At 50.7% G+C, this 25,084-nt stretch overlaps 8 protein-coding genes across 8 annotated transcripts, besides 1 other annotated feature; 3 read left to right on the forward strand and 5 right to left on the reverse strand.

The window, feature by feature from the left end:
* Positions 1–25,084: part of a sequence feature (contig 1.16 792..451587(-1)) that runs on past both edges of the window.
* ANIA_01173 (ubiquitin domain-containing protein) lies at positions 73–1,284 on the reverse strand (the record flags this gene model as incomplete). Its single annotated transcript, XM_653685.1, has 3 exons — positions 73–213; positions 301–1,218; positions 1,282–1,284. The coding sequence occupies 3 exons, from the start codon at positions 1,282–1,284 to the stop codon at positions 73–75; spliced, it is 1,062 nt and encodes a 353-aa protein (XP_658777.1).
* Positions 1,691–3,954, reverse strand: ANIA_01172 (putative G-patch domain protein; the record flags this gene model as incomplete). Its single annotated transcript, XM_653684.1, has 2 exons — positions 1,691–3,689; positions 3,749–3,954. The coding sequence occupies 2 exons, from the start codon at positions 3,952–3,954 to the stop codon at positions 1,691–1,693; spliced, it is 2,205 nt and encodes a 734-aa protein (XP_658776.1).
* kin1 lies at positions 5,418–8,313 on the forward strand (the record flags this gene model as incomplete). Its single annotated transcript, XM_653683.2, has 3 exons — positions 5,418–5,624; positions 5,679–6,306; positions 6,365–8,313. The coding sequence occupies 3 exons, from the start codon at positions 5,418–5,420 to the stop codon at positions 8,296–8,298; spliced, it is 2,769 nt and encodes a 922-aa protein (XP_658775.1). The 3' UTR covers positions 8,299–8,313.
* Positions 9,435–11,196, forward strand: clrD (the record flags this gene model as incomplete). The annotated part of the gene is given in 4 exon segments (XM_050613201.1): positions 9,435–9,482; positions 9,509–9,592; positions 9,610–10,681; positions 10,745–11,196. 4 exon segments carry the CDS (start codon positions 9,435–9,437, stop codon positions 11,194–11,196), a joined length of 1,656 nt encoding a protein of 551 aa, XP_050469034.1.
* ANIA_01169 (uncharacterized protein) lies at positions 12,291–12,989 on the reverse strand (the record flags this gene model as incomplete). Its single annotated transcript, XM_653681.1, has 1 exon — positions 12,291–12,989. One exon carries the CDS (start codon positions 12,987–12,989, stop codon positions 12,291–12,293), a length of 699 nt encoding a protein of 232 aa, XP_658773.1.
* cch1 (calcium channel protein CCH1) lies at positions 14,050–20,528 on the reverse strand (the record flags this gene model as incomplete). Its single annotated transcript, XM_653680.1, has 4 exons — positions 14,050–14,973; positions 15,021–16,457; positions 16,507–18,855; positions 18,906–20,528. 4 exons carry the CDS (start codon positions 20,526–20,528, stop codon positions 14,050–14,052), a joined length of 6,333 nt encoding a protein of 2,110 aa, XP_658772.1.
* Positions 21,049–22,698, reverse strand: ANIA_01167 (uncharacterized protein). Its single transcript, XM_653679.2, has 3 exons — positions 22,513–22,698; positions 21,885–22,441; positions 21,049–21,729 (listed from the first exon to the last, which is right to left on the reverse strand). The coding sequence occupies exons 1-3, from the start codon at positions 22,561–22,563 to the stop codon at positions 21,189–21,191; spliced, it is 1,149 nt and encodes a 382-aa protein (XP_658771.1). The 5' UTR covers positions 22,564–22,698; the 3' UTR covers positions 21,049–21,188.
* On the forward strand, positions 22,922–24,455 carry ANIA_01166 (60S ribosomal protein eL6). The gene is made up of 3 exons (XM_050613202.1): positions 22,922–23,111; positions 23,356–23,691; positions 23,794–24,455. Exons 1-3 carry the CDS (start codon positions 23,004–23,006, stop codon positions 23,944–23,946), a joined length of 597 nt encoding a protein of 198 aa, XP_050469035.1. The 5' UTR covers positions 22,922–23,003; the 3' UTR covers positions 23,947–24,455.

The raw sequence follows: 25,084 nt of genomic DNA on the forward strand, positions 1-25,084 counted from the left end.
ACGATTCCGTATTTCTGGGAGGACCTTAGAGAACCGAGCATTGCAAATCCATATCCACATGGGGTGTAGTTGTCATTGTGAGGAAGAGGACCGTCGCGCAACAACCAGCGCATTCACCACATGCCCCGGTTGCCAGCCCTGGTCGAAGAGCGTTTTGTGCTCTTTAAGGATTTTGCCTAGGTAGGCGATTCGGATGCGCTGGGTTCGAGGGATCTAGTATGTTTCCGTCAGTTGTCTATCACCTCTGACTACAAAGGGCAAGTGAACTCGTGGTATACGAGAGGAAAGGAACGGACTCACCCCAACCTCCTGCTGCAGCTTGCGCGCAAGAAAACCGACATTCTGCGTCTTTCTTAAGGCGACGATAACGTCCGCGCCGTCGCGATCACTCAGTCGTGTTTTTACTCGGATGAGATCGCGCTCACTTGTCTTCCCTTTCTCATCCCTTCGCCGCTCGCGTTCTCTCTCTATACTAGCCTCGTCATCTGCAGACCTTGCCAGAACCCTCGCCCTCGCCCCAGCGCCGTTCTTGATCAACTCATCTCCCGACTCAACACCCTCGCCCTCTCGAACATATCCCACCTTCCTATCCCCATGCTCATTCTCATCTGTCTCAAACCCCAAATCATCATCTGCCCCGCCGTCACTTCCTTCAGAATCACTTCCACTTCCACTCCCACTCCCACCCAAACCCACATCCCCAACTACAATATTCACAGGATCACTAACAATACACCTCGGCAACCGATAGAGAACCCCCTGCTCATCATAAACTCCCTGACAAAGGTCCCCAGTCGGAACTGTCACTCCCGCCGCATCAATGATGCTCTGCGCGGTCTCGTAGTCTCCGTTCCGCATGAACTGCAATGCCGCAGACAGTGCGTCCCAGACTTCCGGCCGCCCCGTGACGCGGGTCTCGAAGAACTCCGTTCGCTCGCGGTCAAGAAGCGCGCGAGTCCATAGGCGCTTCTTAGAGTGCCATATGTGCGGTCGGATGGGTGCGTTTATGTGCTGCTGGAGGGGTACGGCCTGTTGTTGCTGTCTTTGGCGGTCATGGTGAGAGGAGGATGGGGAGGGGTTGTGCGTAAGATGACGCTGGCGGCTCTGGCGGGATGAAGATGGAATGTGGGACGGCGGTGCTATTGCGGAGCTATGCTCCTCTGTGGGTGTTTGGCCGTTGGAGTCGTGGGGTTCACGCGACACGGAGAAGCAGCAGCCCTGCGGTGTTGCGGTCGGCTGTCAGTACTAGACTGCAGAAATGAGGCGGGAGAGGTGAGGTACCATTTTGGCGGAGAGAAGACTTCGACTCCATCAGCTGCAATCGCGAGACATAGGTAAGATGCATAAAACTATATGTTATATTGAGGATCGGTAAGCGATGACAGAAGGTCTTTTAGAAGTAGAACCCCGACAAAAGTGGACTCGGGATCAGCTAAATATACCTGCTACTAGTAGGTTCGAGGTTGCTAAGAGAGAAAGTTCCGTGGCCCGCAATCTCGGTCAACCGTCTGACCACCTGCGGTGCAATCGTAAGCTTAGCTTCGAGAGGCCCCGAAACTCTAGACTCAGACTAGGAGCAGCCTTTCTCTGCGGGGTTCGGTCTGATTGCGCACTCTCTTACGCTATTTTTTAGTACTGTGGTAGTACAATTTATAATGTAGAAGTAACAATATGATTATAATCTATATAATCAGTCGTCTTGATCCTCGTCTTCGTCATCACTGCCGAAAATGGCCTTGAAAACCGCCTCACCCGGCCGTTCGCCCTCCAGCGCTTCATTGCGATCTGCTTCAATGACAACGGGCGCCGTTGGGCTTGGGCCTGGGGCCGCGCGCATCGCAGAGTCCCCACGGGATGACGGGGCTAGCGTAGCTCCGCCTGGGCCCCCACCAGCCGCAAGCATAAGCTGATTCATGACGTCTTGCGATACCAACTCTCGCGGTCTGTTATCTGTTTGATATCCTGCGGACTGAAAGCGACTTCCTGGGGCTGCTGAAGAGGAAGATCCATTAGAGGGATCTCCAGGGTCGACCTGCACATGGCTTGGCGGTTTGACGTTAAATCGTTTGCACAGCAAACGGGTGGGGTAGAACGAGATGACGGTACGTGTCATTGGGCCGAACATGCCAATTTTTGCAGCTTCTATCACTGGGTCCTGTGGCGTTTCGCTGGGTTTACTGAGTAATGGCGCGTCCGTATCTGTCTTGGCTTCATCTGAAGCGCCCTTGGGACCTGAAGAGGCGGACGTGAACCGTGAGGCCATCACGCCCGATACGGGCTTGAATACCTCTGCTGCTCGAGCAAACTCCTCGAGCTCTGTAACCCATTCGTTTGTGGTAAATCCTGGTACGCGATCCGGAAGGGTATCTCGAAGCCCAGCTCGGATTTCGAGGAACGTACGGTAGCGGGTTCGTTTGGATTCATCCTCAGAATATGGCATCCAACCGCTAGCAGCACGCGTCAGAGCTTGAACGGCTACTTGCTTGTCTAGCTTGGGAACAAGATCCCAGATGTCTTTCTGCCTCTGTGACTCTGAAAGTTCGTAGCCCTTTGGGGCCTTTTCGCCTAGTGCCGGCGGCAGGTCCGTTTTCCCGGTAAGTTCCGCAATTTTTGCCCGGCCTTCTGGTGTCATCCAGTCGAAGATTGACTTTGCGGGTAATTGATCCTCTCCCAATATCGCTGCCCGCGATACAGGATCTAGAGTAGATGCCCTCGCTGCCTCTGCGGTAGAAACGTAGCTCGCGGCATCCCGTTCCTTCACAGGCGTCTTTTTAGACTTCCAATCCTTGGGGATCTCGGGCGGCGCATATTTCTTGTCCGATGATAGAGTTAGGGTCGAAATGCCGTCTGCGAGTCGGAAACCATCCAAAGGAAGACGGCCGTCATGGCATTTCCTGAAACCTGCAGCGCCTTTCGCACTGGACGCTTTCCTTGGAATAAAGACCGGTTTGTTGCTCAGAAGAGGGTTGGCAGAGGGCAGGCCTCTCGTATCATCCGTAGGCTTTGTTTTGCTCTTCTTCTTATCACCGCCAATCGTGCGATTGTACGAAATCTGGGGACCCAGCGAGTAGGGATCCTCGTCATCAGACCCGGTATCATTGAGCACGCCAACGCCGAATGCTCCTCGCCGGGGTTTCTGGGCCTTTGACCGGTTAGGTTTGCCGGCGTTGAGTCGCCGTCCGAAGAACGGATCATCATCTTCATCAGCTTTTTCACCTTCCTGGCGTGAGCCAAGACGCGCTTCGCCTTCAAAACCGAGTCCCTTGTAGTCATTCTTCCGTATGAACGCAACCATCGGTGGGTTCTCCGGTGCGAATAGGTATGTCTTCTCGGCATTGCCGGGTCCGGCTTTCCCATCCCCTAGGTCGGCTTTCCGCCTCACTTTCGGGCCAATACCCTGACCCTCCCTCCATCCCATCTTCTTCAAAAGCTTCACACCGACAGTTTCACCGGACGTTTTGAAGATATCCATCAGCCCGCCACGGCGTAACGAGTCGGTGGCCGTAGACCCAAATCCCGAGAATTCATTGTTCGTCTGTAGGTTCCGCGATTCTTCCGCTTCACGAATATCTTCCTCGTCCATAAAATCCTCTGCACGCTGTTTTCGCGCATCCTTAGCCCGGTTCTGACGCGAGGACACAAATGTCGCGGGTGTCCAGCCTTCCTTTGACCCGACAGTGTTGAAGTACCTGAGATTAAGGACCACTTTAGTGAGCCGTCCAAGGAAGTCGATCAATCGTGAGCTCACCCGGCACTGAAACCACCGGTGAAGGCGCCATGTAGGCGTTTCCTTCCCCGGTCATCGGTCACCTCCTGCTTCCAAACCGGCACATATGATCCATCGTCGCGGGCGCCTGCGTCCAGTGGAGGAAGAGCAGTCCCGTAGAAAACGTAGGGAGAATTCTGCGCCTGGAAGTCGGCTTCGAAAGCATCACGAGTTCTTTTGCTGGCCATCTCTCTGGCGTTATGTGGCAAAGCCCAAGAGGTTGAAAGATGCCGGACATGTGACGCCGGCATCTGAGTGAAGATGCACCGCCACACTTGTGGCTTACCTGTTTAAAGTGCCTGGCTTGCTGCTCTAATGTACTTTGCTTTAGGCACGTATTTGGAAATTGTTTCTAGAGTGTCGCACAAACTGCTTGTTTGCTTTACGGATCAACAAAATAACGAAGCTACCAGCAGGCTGAGTAAAGATCGCTCCGTATCTGTGTAGTTACGGAGCAAGCGGGCAATTATCGCAGAGCTCTCTGAATTCATCACGGGAGCTACCAGCCTCTTGTGATTCTACGGAGTTTTAAAGTCAGAAACTGTAGGGCTACAGAGTAATGGCGCTTGTACGTGCCCAAAACAGGCGAGGATTTTAAGCAGGACTGGGTATCAGGCGCAAGTTGGGAGAGTGGCTGGACTTCGACATGGCATATGTCATCTGCTATGATAGTGGCTTCTTAAGGACCGGGGAGTAGGGCAGGAATTGGGGGTCCAGGGATAGAATACCCTGTCATACTCCGTAGATTAACTTTTAATTAATACGAGCTCAAGAGCACGAGAAACAGCCATAGCAGCGTAGACTGGCCTGGCGTGGATGTTTTCGGCCCCTGGCTTTCTGTCCTCTAAGTCGTTCTCCGCAGCCGCATCCATCTTTGGTCTTGCTGCTGCGTGCACAACACACTCTGCATGCGCGCTTCTTCGACCTCAATCCAGCACTTCTCCTTAATTCTCATCCCAATCCCTGTTTCCTCGTCATCTTCTGCGAATTCGACCTCCGCAGATGGGATCTCTGTGAACGGTTTGGCCCGCGACGATCGCTTTGCTTAGGCTCTCGTCAGCAACGCACCTGTCTCCCCCACTCGCTCCCCCGACCGACCGGCCATCTCAACCTCGTCCGCCGTTGGGCTTCATCCCCAAGTCTCGAGTTTATCGGCGACGGTGTCGACTCGGACGATTTGGTTTGAGTTGTCGCTGAACTCGCGTTCTTTCCGATAAAACCGTCCCCACTCACCACCGTGATGTCCACCGCTGCTCCCTCTGCCGTCCATCGCAGCCACTCCACCTCGTCTCGGCCGACCTCCTATGGACCTGCTTCATCCGACCTCCCTCACCGGACTCGAAGCGTCGCTGTGAGACCCGCGACAGCGTCCCAACCAGCTCCAGTCCATCAAAGCCATTCCCAACACCGACATTCCTATTCAAAGTCGCAGTCGTACGACCGCCGGCCCCCTACTAACCACGCGGTATTCGACAACATAGCCCGACGGGACTTCGAGTCCACCAGAGGTCCTACCCAACAACCTTCTTCCCGTCGGGAGAAGTCGAGAGAACATTCTCAGGAGCGCCCATCGACCGCATATCGTGCAGATTCGTCGAATAAACCCCAGAGAAATCTCTCGGTTAGAAGTCATCAGCGTGACAGTATAGACATGGCTTCCGCGGGACCCGCTACAGCAGATGGGGGTGCTGGCCACTCCCATGCTGCTTCCGGGCACCACCTACACGCAACAAACGTCCAGTCGAAGCGCCGCACTATGATCGCAACACCGACTGGCCAGTGGTCATTGGGCAAAACTTTGGGAGCGGGTAGTATGGGTAAAGTCAAGGTTGGCAAGCACTTGGAGACCGGGGAACAGGTGAGCTTCTACTTGGAAGACTGTGTTTTATATACGTTGCTTAATTTGCAGTAGGTCGCTATCAAGATCGTACCTAGACAGTCGACAGAGGAACACAGAAGTCAGCGGGAGGCCGAGCGGGCGGACCGCTCAAAAGAAGTTCGGACAGCTCGCGAGGCGGCCATTGTCAGCCTTGTGAATCACCCCTACATCTGCGGTATGCGCGACGTGGTACGGACAAATTACCACTGGTATATGCTTTTTGAGCTGGTCAATGGTGGTCAGATGCTGGACTACATAATCTCTCACGGCAAGTTGAAAGAGAAACAGGCGAGAAAGTTCGCACGCCAAATCGCAAGTGCATTGGACTACTGCCATCGCAATAGCATTGTGCACCGCGACTTGAAAATCGAAAATATTCTCATCAGCAAGACCGGAGATATAAAGATTATTGATTTTGGCCTTAGCAACCTTTTCTCTCCCAGAAGCCTTTTGAAGACATTTTGTGGCAGTCTCTACTTCGCAGCACCTGAGCTGCTTCAGGCAAGGCAGTATACTGGCCCAGAAGTTGACGTCTGGAGTTTTGGAATCGTGCTCTACGTCCTAGTGTGCGGCAAGGTTCCGTTTGATGACCAGAGCATGCCGAAGCTTCATGCAAAAATAAAATCGGGCGTGTTCGAATATCCCCCTGGGCTCACTGCTGGTTAGTGATTTCTCGTTCCTCCGGTTGACTAACGGTGGCACTAATGCTTGTTTTCTAGAATGCCGCCATATCATCTCGCGAATGCTGGTAACGGACCCCAAGCAACGCGCAAGCTTGACTGAAATCATGAACCATCCATGGATGAATAAAGGGTTCAGCGGACCGCCTGATAACCACCTTCCGCATCGCGAACCACTACAGCTTCCTTTGGACCCAGAGGTGATAGAGAAGATGACTGGGTTTGAATTTGGGAAACCAGAATATATTACGGCACAACTCACCAAAATCATAGAGTCTGAAGAATATCAGCATGCAATCGCACTAAATGCCCGTGAACATCCTGTTCCGGCCCACACCGATAAGAAGCGTGGCGTGTTTGATTTCTACAAGCGGCGGAACTCGGCTAGCAGGGACACTCTTTCAGCGCCTTCAGCAGAAGCTGTCCAGTTGGGTAATGATCCTCTGAATGCATACAGTCCCTTGTTGTCTGTATATTATCTTGTCAAGGAAAAGCTGGACAGAGAAAGAAGCGAGTCCAATCCAGGGGCTCTCAGCATCGCCCAAGCCCCTGGGGATATGCTTCAAGTACCTGATCTTGCACCTCCGGAAGCCGCTCATACAAACCAGTATCAAGTGCCTGGAGAGAAGGATACTGGAAGGCGATCACGACCGCGCGCGAGAACCCATGGTGATGATGAAATTACAGAAGGCATGAAGAATGCCAGCCTTGCACCAAATCATGCCCAAGCCTCCCACAGCCCTGCCGCATCTCAACCAGACACTCCAGCCAAAAAAGAAAGCACTGCTGCTGGTCTTTTGAGACGCTTTAGCACGCGAAGAACGAAGGACCGCAGCCGTGACCGCGAACGGTCAAGACTGGCGAGCCCTCATCAGCCGTCGCTCAATGTGCAGCCGCCAGCCGATTCTGCTTCCCCACTTTCAAGAGGGTTCAGCATGCGGAAAAACCGCCGTACAGAACCGTCAGCGACCGCGATTCCGTCAACGGGTAGTCAGCCCCAACATCAAGATCTCCTTAAGACTCCTGGATCGGTAGAGCCGGCCTCGCGATCCAACAAGTACTTGGAGAGGTCAATCAGTGTCAGCTCAGGAGAACCCCGGCATCGGCGGTCCCGTCGAACTGAAGGCGATTCTGGGAGCCAGCCGCCGCAAACCAGCGGCTCAGAATACTCGGCCGTGCCAAAGGACTCAACAGCTGGGCGCGAACAGAAGATAGCACCGCGTACGCACGCTAGCCGGACAATGTCTCTTGGCCACGCTCGGCGTGAAAGCATACAGGCCCGTAGGGCTCGACGGGACGCTGCAAGAGAGGCAAATGTCCCTGAAGAGACGGACGGAGAAATTTCTGGACCCGGGGCTGCATTGGAGAGTGCAAATGAAGAGGACCTGTCCAAACCAGTCTATCTAAAAGGCCTATTTAGTGTTTCTACCACCAGCAGCAAGCCACTTGCCTTTATTAGGGCCGATATCATCCGGGTTCTGAAACAGCTTGCTGTTGACTATGTTGAAATCAAAGGCGGCTTCAGCTGCCGTCATGCGCCCAGCATTGAGTTGGACAAGGTTGTTGATAATGGACCTCCAAGTCCCGAGCGACAGGGTCAAGTCTCCAATCACCGTCGCCGGATCAGCTTGGGTGGCCTTTTGAACCATGACGATGGCCGCGAGGAGCTCGCTCGAACCACAACTCGCCGCCGTCACCGGGCGCCAGATCGTAGCTTTGTTTCCAATTCTGAAGTATCAGATGAATACCTTGAAACCCGCGATACCACAGTGACGAGTGGGGAGCGTGTCGTTGGGGAGACGACCACCCGAGTGCAGAGTGATACAGGCGGGAACCTAGTCCTCCGATTCGAGATCCTCATTGTCAAAGTGCCGCTTTTCTCGCTCCACGGTATTCAATTCAAGAAGGTGTCAGGAGGCATGTGGCAATACCGAGAGATGGCGAAAAAGATTTTGGATGCTCTGCGACTCTAATGTCTCAATAAGGGCATGTGCATCAGACATGGCGTTTTCATCTAATGTACAAGCCGGTTGACACGACTGTTATACGTGAGCATGATACTTTTAATTCTCTTATTATCCTCTTCTTAGTTGGGTCCCTTTGCTTCAAGTGGCTTGAATGTAACTAGGCAAGTGTCAGTCTGCATCCTTATTGAGCTGAAGTATCATTTCTTCGGTCCTCTCAGCCACGCCTGATCCTTCAGCATCTATCATGTGACCGTGACCTGTCTTGTACAATTTACCTTCGCCTAGTAGGCTCTAGCTGCTTATTTTGTTATTTCATTGACCTCCAGTGTTTCTTTTTAGCTTATAGACCACCAGCCCTTTTTACCCAAGAAATTGACTGATGAATTTGTGACAATGTTTGACTAAATGGGCCACAAGAAGGCGGTGTGCTGCTTAGTCAATTATTAGTCAGCATGCGGATATCATAAACCTAATTTCAACCCAACATACTCAAACTTCAAAACAGGATTACCCAACGCCTATGATATATATATAGTTCAAAATTGCTGCACTGTCTTCGTGAGATTTTTCTCTATAAGAGGGTATAATTATTACTCAGAAATCAAAAGTTTTAACTAGGAATGTGGTGCCTATTTCTTTCATTTTTCCAGGTTCCCTATGTTCGTAAAATAACGGGCGGTTTCTAGGTGGTTCAAACTTCCAATCAGCCCGCTTCATTCTATTTAAGCAAACTGTTGCTCTGACTTGAGGGCTTCTGAATTGACATAGTATTCGCCAAGATTTTTTTGAATTTTTTTTTACAGATTTAATGTCAGTCGTCAATATTACATATCAATTAATCAATGCCAGGAAAATGAGTCTCTAATTTCTTAGATATTAATCATATTGAATAGTAGTGAAACCATGTGACAACACTTGATTAAAACCTGAAGATCCACTAACCCAATGCAGTCTAGTTAACAATGAATTGAACCACATGAGTCCTGACAAAAAAAACACCAGAAACCGAGCTCTGTTGTGATGTCTGGCTTTCCCAAGCTCGTGATCTCCAGATTTCGATTCGCCGACCCCCTCTATCTCTCTTGCACTTGGCTCTCCTATTTACTTTTTGGCGTCCCACTATCAAGCTTATGGCAACTGACATGCTGGTTGACCTCACGATAGACTCTGATCCAGAGGAGCAACCCCGGGTAAGTCACGTTAACTTAGCTTGGAGTTAGTTTCGCGTCTTCCTTTTATCTCTGAATACCACAATAACCAAGAACTTATCGGTTTATCGTGCTCCCTGGACGATGGGTCAGTGCTGACCGTTTTCAGATTCCTAACCCTCTTATCAAAAGTCTTGGGCGGCAGACACTTGCACACCGCACTCTTTCTCCCTCTCCTCACACCAAGAACTCTACAATTCCTTTCAAGAGAAAGTCAGATGCAGACTCCGCCGAGTCCGGCTCAGAGTCTTCATACGCAAGTGCAGTTGCGTACCCTCAAAAAGCAAAGACCAGAACCACCAATGTTTCCTCTCGAAACCCAGTTGGCCATGATAGCCTGTCCGGGCCCTTTAAGAGAGTTGGTGCCGGCCCTGGTACTGGTGCTGCGCGTCAGGCACGCCAAATCCCAGCATCAGCTCCATCTCTAGCTTCAAGTTCAGGCACAGACTCAGCCGCAGGCCATTATGCCCCAAGCCCAGCGCCGGAGACCCTGAGAGTAGTCATTCCATCTCCATCAGTACAGCTAAAGAAAGAGATTGATTCTGCCGAGCGGCTCCCGGATGCAGAAGTCAAGACTCCCGAGATTACGGGTATGTCGGAGAAATACTACCCAACAGATGCTCTTGAAAGGCGCGCAATGAGGGGTGCATATCCAGCTGCTAGGAAAACCAATCGCGCTGGTGTCCCTTTAGTCATTGGCACACCAGGCCCCTTTTTAACTGAGAAGAATAGACGCCCCGTGATAGACTTGCTCTGCAAGAATCTCCAGAAGAAACTAGCCTCCATCAAAGGTCCAGCAGTGACTGTGGCCAAAGCGGACGAGAAGCGTCTCGCCAAAGCTACCACAGGCTTCGAGTTCATCAACGAGTACAAGCTCCGAGAGGGCGTAGCACCTATCAGCAAGGAATTCCAATCCGGCTGTAGCTGCGAGACTATCTGCCTACCAGATAGATGCCAGTGTCTTGCACAAGAAGAGGACTCGGAAGAACGTATCATTGCATACAAGCGTGCCCGAGACAATCCGCGCTTCATGGTCCTTCGGCCTGAGTTCATGAAGCGCACATCCATGATCTTCGAATGCAATTCTCTGTGCGGGTGTGAGGAGAAATGCTGGAATCGCGTCGTCCAGTTGGGACGCACTATCCGCCTGGAGATTTTCCACACTGGAGCGCGTGGCTTTGGTATGCACCCTGCTATTGCAAAATTGGACCAAAAAAGGACTGATCTACTAACCAAGCAAACAGGCCTCCGTTCGCTTGATACCATCCGCGCTGGCCAATTCATAGATCTATATCTTGGTGAAGTAATCACAACCTCCAAGGCCGACCAGCGCGAAAAAATCGCCAACACGCGTAACGCCCCTTCCTATCTCTTTAGTCTCGACTTCCTTGTTGATGACGAAAGCAGTTACGTTGTTGACGGGGCGAACTATGGTGCCGCCACCCGCTTCATCAACCACTCCTGCAACCCCAACTGCCGTATGTTTCCCGTCTCCCGTACCCACGGCGATGACTACCTTTATGATTTGGCGTTCTTCGCATTAAGAGAAATCAAACCCGGCACAGAATTGACCTTCGACTATAACCCCGGAATGGAGAGGGTTGATAAGCTGGATCCGAATGCGGTGCCTTGTCTTTGCGGCGAGCCAAATTGTCGCGGGCAGCTGTGGGCTACTGAGAGGAAGAAAGCAAGGTAGATTTCTCTTCTGTCTCTGATATTACCTATGCCTTTGTCTTCATTTTCACAATCTGCTCTTGACATCTCCCGTCTTTCTCCGGAGTTTAGTATCCTCTTCACCATCTGGCGGTGTTTTGGATTTGAAGTCGGGTTTTCGCATTGCATTGCGTCGTGAGGTTCTATCCTATTGCATTCTCAGGTTAAGGGAGTCCTGCTACTTAGTCGACTTCAGCGTTCAAGTTTGACTTATCTTCTTTTTTGCCATGATACTGGACAAGATCAGACCAGATCATATATGGCTAGCCGGTGTTATTACTCTGTTGGTGCCTTTTGTTCCGTTTAGTTCGAGATACCCTCAGCGTCTTTTCTATATTGCCTCCCCTTTATCTCTCTTCCCAGCGCTTTTCTTTCGTTCGTTCGCGGTGCAGCCTTGGGCTTTGCTTAGCCCTCCCCCACGCTAGCTTTATCTTGTCTTGTTCATACCTTCTTTTAAATTTTAACTAAAGTCACCACACTACGCCCTTCGTGGACACTCTTTCACATCTCATTCTGGTGTTTCAAGATCTAGGCATTGAACATCTGTATGCTGCTTGTTTTTCCCTGGGCTTTATGTTTTCGTCATCTACCCAAGGAACGGGATGGGGCATGGATGATCCATGGATCAAAAACCGACCTTACTTGCATAGCTGGGTAATGGTTTGGAAATCGTACCTAATGAGAACGCCCTTAACAATTTGAATAAACTGATTAATCGCCGCTATGATACGGCTGCAGCGCTTTTTCATCATCGAATTCAGCTGATTAATTCAACGGCAGGAGAAGATTGTGCTCATAACCATGTATACAATTAAAAACAAGACAGCAACCTAGCGATTGATACCTAAGCTATCTAAGAAATATAAACCAATTCCAAAAGGATGAAAAACCTGGAGTAACCTCTAGTACTCAATCATTGACCGTACTCCTCGTAACTCCCGCATATTGATAAACTTTCCCTGGTTTCAAGCACAGAAAACATCCGAAGTCAAACAAGGTTGAAAAATTGAGCACCAACACCTATACATCGGCGACAAACCATAAGCAAGGTGTTCGTAATCGGACCAAAGCAGTAGACTACCCTCTCCCTTCCATCGTCTCGAATATTCCGCTCATCACAAACCGGGGTTGCGAGTGCGAGATCAACCCGTCCATCTGCACCGAGACATCTTCCTGAGCTCGGGTAACCTTATCAACACCATGTCCGCCATCGTTTCCAACACCAGCATTACTAGTAGGAGACTGGATCGGGAGCCGGGCCTGTGTGACGGTAGGCAGCGACTGTGGCTGTACTACACCACGGGGGCTGACTCCGATGGGACTGACAGGATCAAGATCCACGGGACGCGGTTCTAGGAGCTCTAGGCCCTGTCGCTCGATTGCATCGATCGACGCCCGAGAATGTTCTTGCTGAAGAAGTATATCGATGTTAGAGGGGCGGCGGCGGAGTGTTATGGTCGTTCCTGTACTTGTTTCGGATCCCGCACCGGCGTGACTGTGGCCGATGTTCAGTTTATCGGAAATCAAGTGGGGTTTGCGAATATGTTGAGGTTGGACTGCCGATAGTGATGGTGAATTTGGTGATGAGGAAAACGTGTAGCTGGTACTTGTAATCGCGGTCGTGGAGCTTAGTAGGCTGGTCGGAGACGATGGTGAGCTTGGTGAGTAGTATTCATTATCGTTGGTGTTATGATTGTTCGTATTCACTTGAGTATGCGGCTGGAAGGAAGTGTATACGAGCGAGAGGCTCGGTGTCGAAGGTTGATTTGGACGCATCTCAATATAGAAGAAATGAACCTGGTGCTGGTAGCACCGCGCGTTGTTTAATTGTTTTGTCTGCGTGGTTAAACTTGAACGAGTTGGGTTGTGCCTCTAGTAGATAGATCACAATATATGTTGCTCAGCTCGTAATCCTCGTATCGCAGTCGCTCAAAGATCGATGCCCCGCATAGACTGGAGTTTTGTGCCGACTTCACGTTCCAGCTAAGAGGGGAAGAACTCCAGACAACAAACGATATGCAGGAAAGGTCAGAAGGATGGTTGTTGTGAAACTCGGAGTATAAAGTCGACGCGGGTTGAAACAAGGAGCCGTGTCTGTCAGATTAGCAAGGATCAAGACCAACGCTTCGAGGAGGCGACCAACGTAGCAGATTGAAGGATCGAAAAGACAGGCTGGTAACGAGTGAATGAGCGAGTGTAAGACTATTTAAGATCGCCCAGTTGATGGACAAGGGTTGCGAAGGCACGGATTAGGTGTCCATGACAGGCTCGATTTTCGGCAAGGCACGCTCAATCTAGTAGAAGGTAGTTTCGCGCCAGGGAGCAAGTAGGAAAACGAGATTTTATGACATGATGGGAGATGTCATTTGCTCCTTCGAGAATGCAAGCTGGTAGTTTATGAAAACAGCGACGGAGTAGAGATCGAGAAGAGAAATTGGAGGTTGAGAAGAAGACGAAGACGGGTTGCGGATTGGGATCAGCTTCCGCATACGGTGCTCTGCTCCCACCTTCTAAGGTTCAAAGTTACCTACCAATGATAGAAGCAAGGGGTGACAAGAGAAGAAACATGGAACTTAGCAAAAGATAAACAAACTAGGTTGTCTAGATAGGACTCCAGCACGCCATTGCTATGCATCCAAGGCAAAATATTCACAAACAACTTGAAGTCTCAATGTGAAAAAATAAACAAAATCAAGAACATCAGGTATTTAGGCCAACCATAGTCTAAAGTACATAGAAAGCCGTATAGAGTATAAGAGCATCAAGTTCACGAGCATCAGTAGTCGAGAGTTCGTCGTATCATCGCTCGTTTCGTCTCACTTCAGCGGCGCTTTATTTATGTCTCGTCCCTTGGTCGTTCCCTTGGTCGTCGCTGCGTGAAACTGCGACGGATACTCTCACCCCACGCAGAATCGCCTAGTGACTGCATCACATCTTGCACTGCCATCGCGCTGTGGTGGCGCGAGTGCTCAGAGGTCGCCGACGCTCCTTCTGAGAAACTTGGCGGATCATATGAACTGGTTGTGTGCGCTCGTTCGCGGCCGGGTGACAGGGAGATACTAATGTTGGACCATTCCGACGGCGAGCTGGCTTCAGAATTCATTCGATCTCCGACATTTGTGTTGATCCGAGGAAGCTGCGACGGTCCAGCTTCTCCACGGCCCGTCGATGTGGGCGAAAGCATCGATGGTTCCGCCCCGCTGCTGCGCGCCGACCCCAGTGGGCCGTCCTGGGACTGTTGGTCTTCCTGCAGTTCGTCATCCACATAGATTTCGGGGACGTTGAACTGAGGCACGAAAGTCATCCTAGCAGATCTCTTGTGCTCGATCTTTCTTCGGAACTCTCGAGTCGCTGTGAGTGTTTTGAAGAAGCCGATTACTGTGTTGCGACGGACTGCTTCCTCCACACGCTGTAACTTCGCCCGGCGTCGTAGGAACTCTTCGAGTCTGAGACTCTTGCTGTCGCTAATCACATTATAATGTGCGAGGATCATGAGACACGAGTGGAACGTAATGCCGTACCTCGGGTCCGCAGACACGAGGACTTCTTCGTAGAGCTCGTTAAGTCGCTTTCGTCGTTCCCTAACAGTATTGACAGGGATTTTGCGAATGATCTTGGCGAGCTTGTCAAGGTCAACTCCCTCAACGACTCTTCTGTGTGCCAGAAGCGAGTCGCGCTTGTCGACTCTACATTCGTCGAGGATGCGCGGGACCATGAAATCACCTTGGTATATGCGCACTTCGAATATACCCGTAAGTTCCTGCCACTCGTTAGCTTTGTATTAGTAGAACTGCTTGGCCTACGTACCCTTAACAGCCGTGGAAACTGCTCCTTGGTAATGTAGCCTGTGCCTTCTGGGTCGAATTCAGCCCATGCCTGCTTGAAACGGCGAAGTTCTTCCCGGCTGATGACATAAAGACCACTGCTTCGCTGATAGACGTAGGAGAAACTCTCGAAGATCAACGAGACAAATAGGGAAACGAAAATGTACATGCTGATGATGTTCCACGAGATAAACAATGCTCGGGCCCAGCCCTTGCTTCCGCAGTCGTTCCCGAAGAACCCATCGGTGATGGCGGTACATAGCGGTGGTTCCATCGTTGCGAAATCTTCCATGAGTTCGTTCCAGCCCTCGCCGCAACTCGTCCGGAAAAGCAGGATCAAAGCCCTTGGGATGTCTCTGAAATTGATGTTTCCGTTTTCATTTCCGCCAAACTTGGTAAGTCCAAAAGCCTGGTTCATCGCGATGGCGTAGACCAGGAACATAACAAACCAGGTCGCCAGTAGGTTTCCAATGGACGTGAAACTAGCCGCTGCAGTCTTGAAAAGTTGGTCCAGTTGGTTGTTGCGGGGGATGAGAAGTAGTGTAATAGCAACCAGGAAAAGCTTGTTCAACACCTCAATCGTCTTCCGCTGCTCATATGACGTGAAGTTCAGGATGGACGTAATGACAGTGCTGGGAACGACAAGCAAGGCATACATATCCCAGGAGCTTGTACTGAATCGGTGCCAACCCAGTCCGACCAGACGGAGGAGCACATTCGCAATGTAGACGAAGTTGAATAAGAAGAATAAGCCATCTCGAGCCAAGTTCCAAAGATAGTTCTCCGGGTAATATTCAATGACCAGCAGTATGAGGTGAAGCACAAGGACCGTGGTAACACATTTTGCCCAACGACCATGCTTTTTATAGGCCACTCGATAAGCCCACTGCTTCCAGGACGTGCTTTTCTCACTGGACCTCCGCTTGGAGGGTGAAACTTGTCTGAGCAATTTCCTCAATTCAAGCCAAGAACGCTGCTCAGCTGTCAGAAAGGCAACCCCAGTTTGCTCCGTGTAGTTGCGCATGAACACAGACGTGAACAGCGTCAGAACAAAGACGGCGCCGAGCAAGTTAAACACCACGAAAAACAGCCCATTTTCTGGTGCGGCAAAGGTTTCTGGCTGCCGTCCAAGGCCCGTTATGCTCATAACGCTGGACTGAACCGCCGTCCAGCCTTCTTGAGAGACAATCTGGAAGAGAATGAACAACGAATTCCCGAAATTATCGAAGTCGTACCAAGGATTCGACACAGCCCGAGGGGCGAGAACGTCCCAATTAAACGGTGAGCTCATAAACTCGCCAACACAAGCGTCCAAGCTTCCCGCTATCCCGTCATCATTGCACTCCATCAATTGGCCATTGAATAATGTTACTCCATAGATTGCAAACGGAATCAGAAAACTCATCGAAACCAAGGCAGCCTGAGAGCAGTTAGTACAGGGAAAGGTGGGAAATTGGCGAAAAACTCACAGCAATAACTTTCCATCCTCCAACGATTATGACGGAGTGGAATGTATTCTTGGCGCTATCACTGAAGTTAAGCAGCCTTAGCGCTCTCAGAGCTTTGAACGCCCCGATCGCCCGAGAAACACCGCGCTCCGAACTCAACGCACTTAACACATTTATCCAGAGGGTCACCAGAACAATCCCGTCAATGAAGCCCCATGAGCCACGGAAGTACGCATTGGGAGTCCAGAAGAAACCGTCGGCGATAACCTTGATGAGTGCTTCTATGGAGAACAAGATGGCGAAGCCTAGATCGGTGTATGTGAACCAGTCTCTATCAGTTTGGAAGTTGACAGCCTGATAGATCGGGGTAGTTATGCAAGCGAGGATAACCATTGCCACTATAGCAGCATAAACAACAGCAGTAAAGGTATACCAGACGGGTTTATATGGGTCAACACCCTCCACGCGCTGAGACCCTCGACCCGGTCCTACCATGCGCTGGCAAAGCCTTCGAACCGGGTTATCCGGCTTGAACAAGAATAAGGACGTGTTGTACGTAGGATGGCGTATTAAGTATTCTCGCTGCTCTCGCTTTCTTTGCTGCTCCGCCGAAACCACCTCGCGAACCATCTCCTGAGGGCCCAGTTCTTCATAAGCCCGTGAGATTTTCAGCTTGGAATAGAATGGATTAGGTTCTCGGCGCAGAACCGACGACGTGACCGAAGTCCAGAGGCGTGAAAATACGCCAGGCTCAACGAGCCCTTCCGCTGTGGTTGCGGTTCTCGCGATTGAAGCTTCCTCGCGGCGCTGGTTTTCAGGCATCTCTTCGTCGAGAAATTCACGAACAACGGCATCTTTCAAGAGCATATCTAGCGCTGCGGGGCCATGGTCGAGCGGGTCTTTAAAGCGAGCCGAACCTCGTCCGAGCTTGAGGATTTTGGAAAGAGACAAGTTTCCTTGAGATGCACTGCCGACTTGCTTTTGCTCCAGAAACGCTCGGACCTGGTGAAGCCGTTTTTCATCCTCTGATACGTCGAAACTTTCCTGGATGACTGCAATGAACATATTCAGAACGATAAAGTTGGCCACAATAAACCACAAAATCACAAATGTTGCTGAGATCCAGGCCGTATTGAAGCTGTATGTGTATGAGGTGACGTTGTAAAGGGTTTCTGTCCAGTTCTCGCTGGATAGTATTATATACATTCCAAGGAATGAGTTGTATAGGTCAGAGAAAGTGATCTCAATCGTACCTCCGTCGTCATCCTCTCGCGGAATCTGACTGCGGAAGAGTTGCGTTGCAAATATAGAGGCGAGGAATGTGATGAGAAACACAAAGAGGATCAGGTTCAGTAGACCAACGGCATTGCGAAAGACGAGCGTGATGAGATTCCTTGTGACGGCAAATGCTAGAACGACTCGATAGAATCGGAGGATTTGAAAGACGGTAAGGATATCATAAGTTCGTTTAGAGTTCCTAATAGCAGGAACTTGAATGATGCAGGTGATTATTGCAAGTGCCAAATCGACCCAGTTGCGGCGGCTCTGATGGAATTTGCGCCAATCCGATATGAATCGCAGTAAAATCTCGCCGAGTAAAGCAACTGTGACGACAATCTCGCAATTGTCAATGAGCTGGACCCGACCATCACCCATGCTAGAGCTCCTCTGGGCTTGCATAACAAGGTCGAAAATGATGACGGCAATCCAGAACCAATACGTCGCGTCATAGATGCGCTTCAACGTGCTAACTTTGCGGGAAGACTCCTCCTCCTCCTCGGACGCCTCAATCTTTTGAGATGCAAAAGCGCTTCGCTTGCTTTCTTCACGAATGACCTGGAAAGAGTGGGTTATAACAGCAACCAACAGATTCACCATCCACAAACTCAAAATCACAAAGCCGCAGGCGAAGAAAAGTGCAGCTACAAGGTAATCGCTGTCAGTGGTGTTATAGAGGATATCAGTGAAGGTGTTGGAGCTCATTATGACAAATACGAGTTCGAGCGAATGCAAGATGTCATCGAAACTCATGGTCGTATTGTAAGGATTGCCTCCTTCGACACATATCGATCCTTGAGGACAAATAAACCCTTTGGGTTTCGAGTCGCTTTCAAATCCATCGGAAGAATACCATGGCCTCTGAGTGCCTGTTTCATCAAGCCAGCCACCACAGAACTGAAGTGTCCCGAACGGATCATTCATGGTGAAGTTTTGCTCGCCGTATTCCTCTCCAAGCCAGACGCATGTTCTCCGGAAACTCGACTTGAAACTCTGAATCCCTACAATGGCAAACAAAAGCCAAAAGAAACCTATTAGAAAAGCAACGTGGACCAGCAAGGGAGCAGCTTTCTTCAAACTTCGAAGGATAACCTTGATTCAAGTCAGTAAATAAGGTGCAAGACGCTGGCGTGATAGCCTACAGATGTTCCACTAGTCAACGCGAGAAGACGCAGGATACGCAGACAGCTGAGCATTCGGAAAACGTAGAGCTGGTGCGTATTCTCGACGCCTCCTAAGTTTAAGACGAAGCTCACCCAATATGCAAGCACCGCGACAAAGTCCAGTCGGTTGAAGGAGTGCCGTAGGAAGGCGCGGTGAGCAAGACGGATACGGCGCTTCTGAAGAGGATCATCAGCCAGCTGCTGCTCTAGCTGGTTTAGCCCGCCTGTGAAGGTTCGTATGATCGATGCTTGCTGGGGTTCCGGTTGTGCTGATGATTTCCTTATGGAGAATTGCCGCTGTGGTGTGATGAGGTTTTTACCCTTTTCCATCAGCGCTGTCGTGATCCCTTTTGACCGGTCTATTGTACTGTACTCGGTTGGATTAAAGAAGAGCCCAGATACTAAAATCTTCGCAATAAGTTCGACAGTGTAGATAATGAAGATCACAAAATAAGGATAATCCATACGGTTCAAGCCCCAGTGTGGCAGCCTTGGATGAGACCATTCCGATTGCGCTGATTCAATGGTTAGGAGAATGGTCTGCACGACAATGATGACCAAGATGAACGGCTCTGTGAGCGGATGGACGAGAATATCACATAACCACATCCTAAGCGCATTATCTGGGCCAAGAAACCCAAGAGCTTTTCCACGCAATGGATTGCTCAGCCCTTTCCAAGCTTTGCTATTCACAGATTTCTCCCTGGCAGATTGCTCGTTCAACGAAGAACTGGACGGCGCATCGTGCGCATAGTCTGTAAGAGAAGGAAGTGAGGGAGGAGCCTCCATGCGAGAACTCTTATGGGAGTCTCTTGAAAGAGACCGCTCTACCACCTCGGGCTCGTTACTCAAATTCACGACACGTTGAGAAACTGACTTCATCATCGAACTTGCGCGCAGCAGTGCTGATCCGGAGACTGAGGGGGACAGCGAACGTCCCCCGTCTTTCGAGACACTCTCCGCGCGGCGCCGTCCACTATAACCGCTCTCCATATTATGCAAATCATCACCCAATCGCGACCCCATCTGACTGTCGTCGAACCGAACGGAGGGCGCATTCGATGGATCTTGCGAACCGCTGGGGGTAATTGAAGCACCGCTAATGGGTTGCACATGTCGGATACTAGTCAATGGAGTGGTATCTGGGTATATTTCGGATGGTGAGAGGTAGTGTTCAGCTTCGTGAGGGTCGACGCTATCTATACGGACAAACTCCATGTCGGACTCCGATTCATCTCGGGTGTGTGCGGCTAGGTGGGATGCGCTCGGTTGTGAGTGCTGAAACCCAGAGACTTCCAATCCAAGACCAACCGACGACATCGCTGCCGCGAAAGCTCCGGGGTCTTCAACATTAAATTGGTTTGCGCCCTCGGCAGAGTGTGAGCCCGTAGTATGACCTCCATGTTCAACGGGCGAGTCCTCCGATAATCGTTCATAAGGCCGTCCTCTCTCTGTTAACGAGCGACCTGAGAACAACCGGCTTCCTACCCTACTTAACCTTCGTCCTCGTTCCTGCGGGCCGGTAAGGTCTTGTAAGGGGATTGAGTGGTCGGCGATATCATTCTCGTCGCTAGAGCCGCGGTCATGGCTATTTGACGCCATGGTGGGCAGAATTGATTGACTAGCCGAATGCAGACATCGCAAGCTGCGGCGATGAGAATGCTGTGGAGATACTTCGATACGTCTCACGTAGTAGAATGGGGTGTCGCAGCTGGCACGGTGCGGAAAACAAAAACTGGGTGTAGGGAAAGTAAAGAGATAACAAACGCAGGCGGCTGACGCAAACGCGAAACGAGAGAAAGATAAAAAAGCAAAAATGGGAAGTCTGCACAGTTAAGGTGTCTTCTCCGGATTGCCGCTGTCGTCTAGCTTTGAGCCAGCTGCGGCCAAAACGGGGCTTGTTGGCGGGATGTTAAATCTGTATGGCTGAGCGGCGGTCCAGCGACGCTTGTCTTGCCCGTGATTCTATTCTTGTTCCTCAGCTGTACATATTACCCACTGACTGCCTTGCCTCGGATTATCAACAAACTGCTTCTTGGTTATTACTGTTCCCATTTGCGGGTACTACTATTTTCTTGCGTTTATAGTAGGGTCACCATGCCCTACCATCAGGAACGCGTTAGTTTGATTTCTTAAACGGTGCTGCCTGTTACTAACTCCGCGCCAAGGCCTAAAAATAACAAAGCATGCCGCGTTTGATCATCTAGAGCAGAAGTGGATAGTTACAAATCTGCCAAACAAACGGCCTCAACTCAATATAGATTAATCAGTTTCCATGCGGTTCCCTTGCGTCGAGTCCTTGACATAATCCCGAACGCCTTGAATAAACGCTTTCATTGCATCACCACCCCCAAGCGGAACACCGCCTCGACGCATGAAGCCCCCATTCTCGACTGGAATCTTTAGGGCTTCGCTGATGCTCGGTAACCCTCCGTCCCTTATAGCCACGGTCAAGCTTGCGAGACTTTGCGTAAATTGCGGTGAGCGTAGGATCTTTCTAAGAATGTTCCTCTTCTGCGAAAGGTTGAGGGCGTCTAGAACTTCTTGTGCAGTTTCGGGGCGTTGTTGGGAAGCCAACTGGTCCTCCATCTGCAGCGCTAGGATGAGAAGCTCTTGGGGCAAGAATTTCAAGAGGTTATCAACGCCCTCGACATTTAAAGTGTCCAAGAAAGGCAGCGTGGTCGAAGGTGACAGAAGATCTTGTAGTGTAGTGAAAGGTTGCTCGGCCTGCTGAGATTGGTTTCCTCCGAATGACCTTAAAAAGTTCTGTACCACAGCCGAGGCGTCGGAGTCAACGGCAGCCCTGTCAGGGAATCGCCCGGGTCAGTTTACAATCTTTGAACAAGACTGGAAAGTAAAAATCATATTGTGAAGAGTAGGTCTACTCCCACGGCTTAAAGCACGAACGGAAGACATGGTACCCGCAACATAAATTGCTGAGATATGTACCTAACTTACGCTCGTCCGCCATCTGCTCCGCCCTCTCTCGATTCCTGTCCCTCCTCTCTCACGTCTCCCCCAGTCGCATCCGGTCCTGCACCGCCACCACTACCTCCGTGAGGGTGGTTTGGGTCATGGTCCACGCCTTCAACATCCTCCATGGTTTCATCGTCATCACCATTGGATGGGCCTTTTGGGATAGTCGCAATCTCCCTTTCCACATCAAACTCTTCGCCTTGCAGAAGCTTGTTAACAATCCAACCCAGCTTAAGGTCCCTTGCACTCCAGAAAGCCGGATCGGCATTCTCATGTTGGGATTTGGATTGAAGCCAGAAGAGATACCGCTGGGAACTTGATGAGAATTTGAGGACGTAAATTCGGCCATTCGTGGGTTTGCTGTCTGCGCGGTAGGGCGTAAATGTCGCATCAGAAGGAACCATCACCAGGTCTAACTCAGGTTCTGTGTGGGGAGCACTTCGAGGGCGCCAGCAAAAATGAATCAATTCATCTTCGGAATAGAGGTAAAGGTATCCGGGTGTCGGCTGAGGTTTGGCATGGACACCCGAGGACTGAGTCTACAAATGGATGACTTCTAGTTAGTTACATGAGCTTAGAGGCCATGGTGTTGACGCATTGACAAACTCACCTCGAGGTCACAGATACCCGCCTTGAATGTGATAATTGGCGTTATAGACATTCTCGCGATGGACAAAGAAGAAATGTTTATGAAGAGAGGATGATTTCCTAGTGTTTCGATTATTGCAAGTATCTAAGTCCACGTCGACGACGTGGTGTGGTTGAAGCAGCAAACGTGAGGAAGATACGTCAGCTCGAGAGCTCCAGAGTCCAGGTCTCAGAAGCGGAAGTGTGTTGGCTCGGGGAGCTCGAGACCGACTGCGCGTTTTGCTTTTGCGGGTAGCCGTACCTGATGCCTCAGGCCATAGTGGCGACCTATCAGTAGGATCCCGAATTGGCACTAGCGCCTTTCGGCTAACTGATAGGGCTTGCGTTCCCACAAACCTCACCACTCCGCCTTTGGACAGTGAGTCGACCGTCACACACCAATCTCAACAACCACCCGCCGTCGACAACCACCCCCTACTTCTTTTCAGGTCTTCTTCGTCATCAGCAGCCAAAATGTCGGACGTTGGCACGACGAAGCAGTTTGGAAAGGCCCAGAGGCTTGTGCCGTCCCAGAAGGCCCAGAAATGGTATCCTGTTGATGACGAGTCGCAGCCCAAGAAAGTCAGTACACCCCGTGCAGATACGAATGCAATTGTCGGAAGGAATGGAGGATGCGGTTTCATATGGACGATTGCGATGGTTGCGCCGCGTCAATGGACTAGGCGGCAAATGATGGATTGGGATACTAGACGGAACATGAATCATAATGAAACCGCATTCTCCGGCATTCATGACAAGAACAATTTGCATAATTGAAATCGCTATGGGATCAGGATTCTGACATGGTTTTCGCTCTGTTGAACAGGTCCGCAAGGCTATTCGTCCCACCAAGCTCAGGGAGAGCCTCCAGCCCGGTACCGTCCTCATCCTCCTCGCCGGTCGCTTCCGTGGCAAGCGCGTTGTCCTCCTCAAGCACCTTGACCAGGGTGTCCTCCTCGTTACCGGTCCCTTCAAGATCAACGGTGTCCCCCTCCGACGGGTGAACGCTCGCTACGTCATCGCTACCAGCACGCGCATCGACATCAGCGGTGTTGACAGCCAGACCATCGAGAAGGTTTCCGCCCCCGGCTACTTCACCAAGGAGAAGAAGAACGAGAAGAAGACCGAGGAGGCTTTCTTCAAGCAGGGAGAAAAGCCTGAGGTACGTTATCCTAATCCGCCTTGGATAGACGACAATTGAGCTCTGCGTGATCAATGTCCGCTCTTTAGTTAACTAATCAACTAACTTTGCTGTCATCTACAGAAGAAGGTTGTCGCGAGCGCCCGCGCCAGTGACCAGAAGGCCGTGGACCAGTCCATCTTGGCCAGCATCAAGAAGGAAGCTTTCCTCGGCAGCTACCTCGCCGCTACCTTCAGCCTCCGAAACGGCGACAAGCCCCACGAGATGAAGTGGTAGACGTGCGACGCGGTGGCCGCGGGTTCGGTAGGAGGAATTATGTGAGGGGCGGCTAGATGCAAATCAGCGCTTCTCCGCACGGGGAAGTGCAATTATCGCAGCACGGGGAGACGGCTGACGGAAAATTGTATCTCGATTTGGAGGATCCGTCATTGCTTGGGGAACACTGCCATTTCGGAAAGACCTCCAGTCGATTGTGTGTATATTTTCGCGGACAGGTTTCTCCCAGCGTGGCTGGTTTGCACTCATGTCCAATGAGCCGTGTGAGCAGAAAAAAGAAAAAAATTCATGATCACCTTTTCCAGCTGTTACGTGTCTCTAAAAAAGGATGGCTGGGAGTTATTACATGTTTAGTATGATACTCTTTTCTCAATCTCCAGGTCAAGTTCCAGGTTCAGATGGAAACCGATCTCTCCCTTGTGTGTTCTTGCCTCAGAACCATCGACTTACTGCCCTATGCACATAGAAATCCGACACTCTACGCAACGCTAGATTTATACGAAATATAGGTTTGTTTATCGGCACGACATATCAGAACATGGTCATTATATTCTATATATCCTGACGCTATACAGAGGCGACCCAGGTCGCCATCTATGCATAATATAGACGCCCATTGCACCAGTGCTCTTACCAGTGCACAGAAAGAGCAGTCCAAAGTACACAAAAGCATATCCATAACGCGAGTGTCCCAATTACACGTATCCAGCTTATCCACCAATGTCCAGATCAGAGCAACTGGGAGCGCCGCACTTTCACCTTTCGCACTGCTGCCTCCACGCGCGGCCGCATTGTCCCGGTAATGCCTGGTTCCGCAAGGATATCAATAATATTCCAGCGTCTAAAAACTACCTGCCATAGTGGCTAGGTGTCCGTCCGCACGGCGCGCAGCAGCAACCAGCAACACCTAGGGCACGATGTAGAATCCGAAAAAAAAAAAACGAATGTCTCGAGCGAGATATTACGGTGTAGAAGAGTGATATAATCACGGGGAAGCGGAGGAATAGCGGAGAGGTATGGGGAGAAATGTGGAGAGCAGATGGGCGGCAGAGTGATTGTAGTGGGCTGTTAGCGGAAGGGTGTGCGGAGGCATGGTACCAGCTCTTGTGGCATTTGACGAAGTAGATGAAGACGGGGA

Source organism: Aspergillus nidulans, chromosome VIII, assembly GCF_000011425.1.
Source record: "Aspergillus nidulans FGSC A4 chromosome VIII".
In the NCBI taxonomy this organism is placed as follows: domain Eukaryota; kingdom Fungi; phylum Ascomycota; class Eurotiomycetes; order Eurotiales; family Aspergillaceae; genus Aspergillus; species Aspergillus nidulans.